The sequence below is a fragment of the Ranitomeya imitator genome, chromosome 4 (genome assembly GCF_032444005.1).
Source record: "Ranitomeya imitator isolate aRanImi1 chromosome 4, aRanImi1.pri, whole genome shotgun sequence".
NCBI lineage: Eukaryota > Metazoa > Chordata > Amphibia > Anura > Dendrobatidae > Ranitomeya > Ranitomeya imitator.
In genome coordinates, this window is record NC_091285.1 from 484,407,566 (window position 1) to 484,418,233 (window position 10,668).

A 10,668-nucleotide genomic window follows, 5' to 3' on the forward strand; every position below is an offset into this window, starting at 1 on the left:
AATAGAATCGTCTCCCCATTTTCAAATTAAACAAGAAATAAATACAATATACGGTATCTGGTATCGCCTTGTCTGTAAAAGTCCAATATATGAAAATATAAAATTACTCAACCTGTGCAGTGTACGCCATAAAAGTAATAAGAAAAAAAAAAGATTAAAATCACCCGAATTGCTGTTTTCTCAGAACCAGCAGCTCTCTCTCTCTCAAATAAAAAATAAATCAAATTTGAGAAAAATATATCTACACAAAAATATTATCAAGTAAAAACATCAGCTCACCAAGCAAAAAACTAAAAAAAAACAAAACAAACAAACAACAAGGCTCTCCTTCAAAAATAAAGCTATGGGTCTTAGAAAATGGTGATAACTTTTACCCTCCACCCCATCCCCCTCCACCCCACCCCCCAAGTTTGGAGGTTTTTTAACCAATAAAAAAAAAGAAAGAAAAAAACATTTACAACATTGTTATCACATTGACCTAAAGAATCACACTACAAAAGTCATTTTTATTTTACCATATAACGAATGTCGTAAAAACAAAAGACAAAAAGAACAGTGATGGAATTACGTTTATTTTCATCCTATCTGGGACTGTTTTTTCTCACATGAAAGGTGTCATTCAAAACTACAACTCATTCTACAAAAAAAAACTACAAGCCCTCACATTGCCTTGGAGGTGAAAATATAAATAGTTGTGGCTTTTGGAAAAAGGGGAGAAAAACAAATACACCAAAATAAATAAATGACTAAGCGCTTAAAGAAGTTGTCCACTACTTGGACAACTTCTTATCGTACCCCTCACTTGCCCTTCATAAAATAATAAAGCCTATACTCGCCTCCCATTCCGGCGCTGGTCTCGCGGTATCTGCCCTCGCTCTACCCGGTGTTCCCGTGCGGTGATGCGACACATGACGCTGGCACCCAATCAGCGCTGGCGTCACTGTCTCCGCCTCCTGACGAATTGATCAGAAAGAGGAGGTCAGATCAGCTGCTGCCCGGACGTCCTCATCATGTTCAATCTGTCCTAAGGTGGGGACAGTGACGCCGGCGTCATGTGTCACAACACCGCACGGGAGCCCTGCGGAAAGTGAATGCCAACACCGCTGGAACGGAACCGGCACGGGAGGCGAGTATAGGCTTTATTATGTTATGGGGGCCAAACACTTTAACCATGAAAAGGTTGCCCTAGTAATTGACAACCCCTATAAGAGGTTAATCACTAGAGGCATTACATGAAGCAGCGGACAACTGGAACGCGGTAACTTACGGACACGTACCACCCATTTTGCCACATTCGTAGTTTCCATTTGTCTCATTACACTGTACAGTTTTACATCTGCGATGCTGGAGAATACGGCCTGTATCAGTCTAGGAAACCAAATCTGTAAAAAAAAAGTCACATATGTAAGTTATCAGCACCATCAAGACTCAGCTCAGCAATGTCCGAATTCTGAGAAAGAGAAAATTTAAAAAAAAAAAAATGTAAACTTTTTTTTACATTCTGTAAAGAAATATTGCCATGATGTTGAAACAATGGGACACACACAATGGGTAGAAAGACCGGTGCCATCAGATGTAGAAAGCGTTCTCCTAGGCGCCATTTAAATCACCTGAGACTGAGTACAAAAGTAAAGCAGTGCCGATTCCCTTCCTTCTACAGCGTTACCTACCGTACATGTTTTTTCCACAGGGGCTACACAAGTGTTTAAAGCGACACGATTGGAGCCCATCGGTTTCTGTATTTCCCATTCACTTTAGTGGAGACTACATGAAGGGGATTCGGTAGCCCCCCTCTTACAAACAGCGGGAGTTTCAATTGTAAGTGTATGTTCACACTGCGACTTTTCCCTATATCTTTTTAGGGTCTCCGTGTCTGAAAATGCTTGATAAAGAGGTTGCAAAACGCTCAAAAAAATAAAAAACAAATCATATATATAAAAAAATTATTCCTTTTTAATGGTGTGGAAAGCAACTTGCTGTTCGTATGTTCAGGCTTTTCAAAATGCCTGATGGAAATAAGGAGGCGGATGTAACTTCTTTAAAGTGGCTCCTGAAGACAATTGCTCCAAACTAGGCACTGTCCAATTAAAATGCTGCAAAAAGATAAAAATAGCAAAAAACGCTTTAAAAACTCTTTTGGAATGTGATACCTCCCAAAGAAAGAGCCTTTCCTGAAGCAGTTTCCACTAGAAAACTATTTTTGACCGCAGGGGAAAAAAAAAAAAAAAAACACCTCAGTATAAACATGGCCTAAGAATTGTGCCAGTCAGTCCAGGTTTACCTCACGGTGGCACAACGTTCTTAGAATGTGAAGCTTTCATAACACAACCAAGACCGAGTTACACATTACAGGGAATGTCTAGTTTTAAAAATGAATTTTAAAGGGTGCCTATCATTCTCAGAAACTTCTGATAGGTAACTAACATTTTGTAAGTCTTGATCAGTGGGTGTCCAAGTGCCGACCGGTCAGGAAAACAGAGGGGCAGCACTGGGATGACTGTGGTGACCATTAAGACTTTTGGGGCTTTCTTACACCGCACGAGCAGAGCCCAGCCCAACAAAACTATGTACTTTATATTAATCTGTAGTCTACATGAGCCATGGACTGTCAGACGGTTCTAGAAGTGGTAGGTACGCTAGAAATGTGTACAAAATTAAAAATGGTGTCCCCATGTGCTGACATCAGCAATGATCTGCCCCACTTGCCGCTTGTGTTTGATACAGAAGAGCATTTCCTATGTGGGTATATCACAATTCTGTGTGTGAAGGGGGCTGGCCAGATTATCACAGCTAATGAATAGCCAGAAAAGAGGGCTGGCTTAGCTCCTGAAATCAGCAAGCCATGCCCACCCAGGAAACCTTCTCCTGTGCTGATCACAAACTGGACGCCAGGTTACTGGGACCCCCAAGCCATGCGGATATTGGAAGATTGTGAGGCCTTTGGTGTAGTTTGATTGAAGTTTATGAATCCTCTGGATGTCAGATTTACACACATTTAAAGATATTATTTGCAGACTGATTTTTATATATCTCAAACTACTGTACAATAAATGCAGGTGCATACAAACCATTTACACCTACAGATCTATGCGCGCTGCGACCTATACACAAGTCAGAGACATCTGTCCATAAGGTAGCAGAGCGGATGGTAGCTGGAAGGGAAACCCACAACGTCAGGCAGAGCAGAGATCTCTGGTCACGAGACGGTGCAAGAACTCTGGTTTCTCTAACACTAGAGCAATCACGTTACGTCACATTAATGACAATCTCCTGAATGTGATGATCCAAAAGGCTGGCCGTTCTGATGACCCCTGCATTTATTAGAGAGCAAGGTTACACTTACCAGAAGGGAGACCTCATCTTTGCCAATCCAATATAAGACTTTATAGACAGCAGCAAACAGCAGGGGGTACGTGAACCCTCTCAGTCCTTCCGTCCACTCCCACGTTAAATAGCCATAATTACCATTGTTAAGTTAAATCTGGTAGGAATTTACACTTGGAAATATGTTCATGCTTTAGCTATAAATCCGTGGATCACTCCATGCCACTGCTATATTACTACAGGAATGAGGTGTGTCCGTGGATCACTATACCGCTGCTACATTAATACAGAAATGAGGTGTGTCCGTGGGTCACTATGCCGCTGCTACATTACTACAGGAATGAGGTGTGTCCGTGGATCACTATGCCGCTGCTAGGTTACTACAGGAATGAGGTGTGTCCATGGATCATTATGCCACTGCTACATAACTACAGGAATGAGGTGTGTCCGTGGATCACTATGCCGCTGCTACATTAATACAGAAATGAGGTGTGTCCGTGGGTCACTATGCCGCTGCTACATTACTACAGGAATGAGGTGTATCCGTGGATCACTATGCCGCTGCTAGGTTACTACAGGAATGAGGTGTGTCCATGGATCATTATGCCACTGCTACATAACTACAGGAATGAGGTGTGTCCGTGGATCACTATGCCGCTGCTACATTAATACAGGAATGAGGTGTGTCCGTGGATCACTATGCCGCTGCTAGGTTACTACAGGAATGAGGTGTGTCCATGGATCATTATGCCGCTGCTACATTACTACAGGAATGAGGTGTGTCCGTGGATCACTATGCCATGCTACATTAATACAGGAATGAGGTGTGTCCGTGGATCACTATGCCGCTGCTACGTTACTACAGGAATGAGGTGTGTCCGTGGATCACTATGCCGCTGCTACATTACTACAGGAATAAGGTGCATTATGACATGCAGGGGACTAGGACAAGCCACAAAAAAAGCCAGCTTCTGGAAACTTTTTTGCTGTAGCCATAGTACTCTGTGGATAACAAAGTGCCACATCCATCTGCATGTCGCTGTGAAGTAACAGCATCACAGAGCCATTGTTGCCCCCGTAAACTGTGTCATGGCCAAACTGTGTTGCTTTGTAGCTACAGCCTAAGGCCAGGATCACACAAGTGAGAGAATGGGATCGATTATGGTTATGACACGCTGATCACACTCTGATACGAGTGTCAGTTTAGTGTAATCCGATTGTCTTACATTAATTGTAGCACACAGGCAAAGAAGATGGAGAACAACATTTTTCCATATTCTCCATTGGGAGAGTCTACGGAAATCGGACTGCACTCAGATGGTATCAGAGTGCAGTCTGATGTTTTACACACACTCAGACTTCAATGGGTGCATGTAATCCGATTTGCGTTGAATCAGTAGGAGAAAAAAACAAAAAACGCTGATCGGCACTGCCCCATAGAATCACACTGGTCCGCGTGCTAACCGATAAAATATCAGATGTCTGACCTCTAAATGTGAGACACAGTGAGGAGGTCGGATATTCCAGGTAATAACCACCTCTATGTCACTGCTAGAGGATGAAACTAAAATAACAAAAATCTAAAAAGCTGGCAAGGAAGATCTTGGCTACCACGAATGACAGGAGGTAGGTGCGGACTACGCCAATCTAAAGTTTGTGTTTTGGCTCAGGGCGAATAAACGTAAAGCCACGTATAGAGTGTATTGGGAGACAGTTTTCTTACAAGTCAGTCCAAGATAAAAATAACACTACCTTGTAGACTTATGTAAGTGTATCATCTGAGAAATTATACCGCCATTTTACTAAAGGATATTGGAAAGTCATATTATGCGCCACTTCTAGGGACTGCCAGTATTCATCAGGGACAAAGCTGGTCCGCACCAAAAAGCAGTTAAGAACCCGAAACGCCACTGCGAACACAACAAAGTAGACATTTTCTCCAAAGAGACCTGTGGGCACAAAACAAGAGATGTCAATCACAACCCAACAAACCTGATTAGTTATTACAAAAAAAATAAATAAATGGATGTCTCCAATAAGAACAACGGTGTCGACTAAGCAGATAAAATGGTATACCGGCCCAAATAGCTGACTGCACGCCGTACGTCGGGTGACTGAGGGTCTATGTGTAGCCAGGAGCTACCCTCACAGTGAGGATACACCATACCACGGCTGGCAGCTCACCTTAGTTATAATGGAAAAAGTACACTGCTTAAAAAAATATAAAGGGAACACTTAAACAACACAATGTAACTCCAAGTCAATCACACTTCTGTGAAAACAACCTGTCCAGTTATGAAGCAACACTGATTGTGAATCAATTTCTCCTGCTGTTGTGCAAATGGAACAGACAACAGGTAGAAATGATGGGCAATTAGCAATACAACTCCTATAAAGGAGTGGTGCTGCAGGGGGTGGCCACAGGCCATTTCTCTGTTCTCATCCTATTTGGCTGTTTTGGTCACTTTTGCATTGTGTTATTGCTCTCAGAGGTACAGTTGCATGAGGTGGTGTCTACTGTACAACCCACAGAAGTTGCTCAGGTAGTGCAGCTCATCCAGGATGGCACATCAATGCGAGCTGTGGTAAGAAGGGTAGCTGTGTCTGTCTGCACAGTGTCCAGAAGGTGGAACAGATACGTGGAGACAGGCCAGTACACCAGGAGACGGCCGTAGGAGGGCTCAACCCAGCAGCAGGACCGCTACCTGCGCCTTTGTGCAAGGAGGAACAGAAGGAGTCGCGCCAGAGCCCTGCAAAATTACCTCCAGAAGGCCATTAACATCAATGTGTCTGCTCAAACTGTCAGAAACAAACTCCATGAGGGTGGTATGAGGGCTCAACATCCACAAGTAAGGGCAATTGGCATTTGCCAGAGAACACCAAGCTTGGCACATTCGACATTGGCGCCCTGTGCTCTTCATGGATGAGAGCAGGTTCACACTGAGCACATGTGACAGACATGACAGCGTGGAGAGCGATCTGCCTGCATCATCATTCAGCATGACTGGTTTGGCAGTGGGTCAGTAGTGGTCTGAGGAGGTATTTCTTTGGAGGACCACACAGCCCTCCATGTGCTCGCCAGAGGTACCGGGAAGAGATCCTCGGACCTATTGTGAGACCATGTGCAGGTACATCAGGCCCTGGGCTCCATCAGGAGCATCCCCAGGCTTTGTAGGGAGGTCATACAGGCACGTGGAGGCCACACACACTATTGAGCTTCATTTCCTTGTCTTGAGTCATTTCCACTGAAGTTGGATCAGCCTGTAATTTGATTTTGAGCATCATTCCTCCGTGGGATATTAGTTGTGAATTACGTTGATCATTTTTATATTTTATTGTTCACGCATTCCACTATGTAATGAATAAAAATTTACAACTGGAATATTTCGCTCAGTGAGATCTACGATGTGGGATTTTAGTGTTCCCTTTATTTTTGAGCCATGTGTATACCGTAGGTCATTGTGAGGGAGGTTGAGCAGGTGAGATGTGACATGGCCTATCGTGATTGGTGGATTCTGTAGTTTTCAGCTGTGTATAGAGGCGTTAGCTGTCGTTGTAATCCTGCCTCTGAACAATAGATAATTTTAGGATAATGGATTCCCTTTAAATTCCACTATCAATTACAGGCAGCAGTATATAAGTTGTGCGATCCTGCCCAGGCATCTGTGCGGGTGCCCATTGCCCCACTGTCATGTGATCACGGTTTGCCAATGGGCTGCCATGGTAGCAGGGTTAAGGCTCCTGTCACTGCCATCTTGGTACTTCTGTGATACCCTGCCAACGGTCTTCATAAGAGATGGTGATTATCCTATACACTGCAATGTGGAACCAAGCGACTGTAGGTTTAAGCCCCTTATGGGGACTAAAAGCTAAAGCGGGATATAGAATATAGAAAAAAAAAAATTCATTAGCTAAATTTAATTAAGAAAAGCAAACACATGACATGCTTCTTCTGGAAAAGTCTGATCTATGAAAGTTACTTTCCATTTTTCTGGTAGCAGCAGCTGCCTTTAAAGATGCAATAAAAAAAAAAGGTATAAAATGTTTTCATTTACCCCAAAATGGCACCATTAAAAACGACAGCTCACCACACAAGAAACATGTCGTCCTGTAACAATATCAACGATGGAAGATGAAATAAAAGAGTGATTGCTCTGGAAAACGGCAACACAAGCCAAATTAATTATTTCATTTTTTTTTTCAGAGTTCTGAATTTTTGAAAGACATTAAACTTATAACAAAAAATGACATGTTTAGTATCAATGTGATTAGGACTGACCTGGAAAATCGTGTTTTTTCAGCATTTCACTTCACATGGATTATTTAGTACTTCGCATAGCAGCATTAAAGGGAACCTGTCAGCAGGATTCTGCTCAGTGACCTACAGACACTGTCAGGTCGGTGCCGTTATACTGATTACTATGATACCTGGGTGATGAGTTCCGTCTTGTGGTTGTTGTGTAATCTTTATTTTCAGTTTTGAGTTAATGATATGCTCGTACTGCGGGGCGGCCTGTGGGGGTCTTCATGTGGTGCTCTGATTAGCTGTTCATACTGATGGCTTCTGACAGGTCTCTGATCCCTCACTGACCTGCCCCCTAGTTTACATAATGAATATTATGTAGCAGCTAAAGGGAATCAGATAGAAATAAAAAATAGTTTTTCCCCTTTAATGGTATGTGCCCATGTCCAGGATTTGCTGTAGTTTTGACGCTGTGTATTTATGAAGTGTCGCCCCCACAGCGGCCCGTTGTCACAGCACAGAGGATGGCACTTCAAGAAATCCCATGACCACTGTGCATCTATGTGCACCCGCGGAGACTGACATGCCGCCTGGGTCTACAAGTCGCAGCATGTCAATTTCTCTTGCGGAGACGCTGTGTTCAAAGTGCTGCTACTTCTTGATCGTGGGAACGTACCCTAAATCAGATATCTGTAGTGATTGAGGACTTCAGACGTGGGCGGGACAGACCCCGGGGAGAGGGCAGTGCGGGACAGACCCCGGGGACGGGGAGAGGGCAGTGCGGGACAGACCCCGGGGAGAGGGCAGTGCGGGACAGACCCCGGGGAGAGGGCAGTGCGGGACAGACCCCGGGGAAGGGGAGAGGGCAGTGCGGGACAGACCCCGGGGAGAGGGCAGTGCGGGACAGACCCCGGGGAAGGGGAGAGGGCAGTGCGGGACAGACCCCGGGGAGAGGGCAGTGTGGGACAGACCCCGGGGAAGGGGAGAGGGCAGTGCGGGACAGACCCCGGGGACGGGGAGAGGGCAGTGCGGGACAGACCCCGGGGAGAGGGCAGTGCGGGACAGACCCCGGGGAAGGGGAGAGGGCAGTGCGGGACAGACCCCGGGGAGAGGGCAGTGCGGGACAGACCCCGGGGAGAGGGCAGTGCGGGACAGACCCCGGGGAAGGGGAGAGGGCAGTGCGGGACAGACCCCGGGGAGAGGGCAGTGCGGGACAGACCCCGGGGAAGGGGAGAGGGCAGTGCGGGACAGACCCCGGGGAGAGGGCAGTGTGGGACAGACCCCGGGGAAGGGGAGAGGGCAGTGCGGGACAGACCCCGGGGACGGGGAGAGGGCAGTGCGGGACAGACCCCGGGGAGAGGGCAGTGCGGGACAGACCCCGGGGAAGGGGACAGGGCAGTGCGGGACAGACCCCGGGGAAGGGGAGAGGACAGTGCGGGACAGACCCCGGGGAAGGGGAGAGGACAGTGCGGGACAGACCCCGGGGACAGGACAGTGCGGGACAGACCCCGGGGAGAGGGAGAGGGCAGTGCGGGACAGACCCCCGGGGACGGGGAGAGGACAGTGCGGGACAGACCCCGGGGACGGGGAGAGGGCAGTGCGGGACAGACCCCGGCGAGAGGGAGAGGACAGTGCGGGACAGACCCCGGGGACGGGGAGAGGGCAGTGCGGGACAGACCCCGGGGACGGGGAGAGGGCAGTGCGAGACAGACCCCGGGGAGAGGGCAGTGCGGGACAGACCCCGGGGAGAGGGCAGTGCGGGACAGACCCCGGCGAGAGGGAGAGGACAGTGCGGGACAGACCCCGGGGACGGGGAGAGGACAGTGCGGGACAGACCCCGGGGACGGGGAGAGGGCAGTGGGGGACAGGACAGACCCGCGGCTGTGACTACATGGGTGCCGCTCTGCAGCCCTGACATGGCGGGCACGTCCCTTCCACCCCCTGTACCTGCTCCCGCGTCCTCGCCGTCTTTACTGTACAGCTTGGATTTCCTCTTCCTGAGCGGCACGGGGCCCGGTCTCCGGAGAGGCGGCAGTGCCCGGCTCCGGATCACCTCCATAGCTGCTCCCGCTGTTATCAGACCCCGCCCCGCTGTCACTTGCTGATATACACAACCAACCACGTTCGTCTGTAGCTCTAGACCTAAACATTGGTTACAGAGGCTCCAACAAAATGGCCTCCTTTCCAGCAGCGCACTGCAGACGGGCATGTTGTCGGCGCTCCATGTGTAGCGTGCGGTCACCGGCAATATGGCTCCGGTGTCAGTAGTGCTACATTACTGGAGTAAGTGAGGAAGACGAAGGTCACCGAGAACTGTCCGTGCAGGAGGCGGCTCTGCAGTACACGGGTCCTGTAGTGCTGGCTGCGGAGCATGTGACTGACAGCAGAGGTAGGAGCTGTGCTGGTAGCACTACAGGGCTCAGAATGGCTGATCAAGTGTAAGCAGGAGGCTGTGTGGTCAGAGTGTGTAAGCCACAGTCCGGACCCTACGGGGGAGGAAATGGAAACACTTCCACCTCTTGTGTGCTCTGGGGCCACTGCCATGGGCTTCCACATACTGGGGGGGGCGCTGCCATGTGGAAGAGGCCTAGACCTGGTGTCGGCCCAATGCTTGAGGAGAGCATTGGGTAATAAGAGGTTAATTGTGCTACTCAGCTCATAGCAATGGGGGAATAGGCTATGAGCCCCAATGGGGACAGTGATGCTAGTACTGCGGAATTAGTGCTGCTCCCTACATGTGTTTTGTCACTAAATTAGAATATCGTCAGAAAGTTAATTTATTTCAGTTCTTCAACACAAAAAGTAAAACATATATAGAGTCATTACAAAGAGAGTGATGCATTTCAAGTGTTTATTTCTGTTAATGTTGATGATTATGGCTTACAGCCAAAGAAAACCCAAAAGTCATTACGTCAGTAAATTAGAAGACTTTATAACACCAGCTTGAAAAATGGTTTTAAAATCCGAAATGTTGGCCTACTGAAATGTGTGTTCAGTAATTGCACTCAATACTTGGTTGTGGCTCCTTTTGCATCAATTACTGCATCAATACAGCGTGGCATGGAGGCGATCAGCCTGTGGCACTGCTGAGGTGTTATGGA

At 47.5% G+C, this 10,668-nt stretch overlaps 1 protein-coding gene across 1 annotated transcript in view; it reads right to left on the reverse strand.

Moving 5' to 3' along the window:
• The window catches only part of PIGB (phosphatidylinositol glycan anchor biosynthesis class B), a 33,950-nt gene extending 24,302 nt beyond the window's left edge, over positions 1–9,648 (reverse strand). The window contains exons 1-4 of the mRNA XM_069765955.1: positions 9,515–9,648; positions 5,138–5,273; positions 3,344–3,461; positions 1,278–1,382 (exon numbers count right to left, since the gene is read on the reverse strand). Coding sequence (XP_069622056.1) covers positions 1,278–1,382; positions 3,344–3,461; positions 5,138–5,273; positions 9,515–9,626 — 471 coding nt within the window. The 5' untranslated portion in view covers positions 9,627–9,648. The remainder of the gene's footprint in view (positions 1–1,277; positions 1,383–3,343; positions 3,462–5,137; positions 5,274–9,514) is intronic.
• Positions 9,649–10,668: the final 1,020 nt, after the last annotated feature.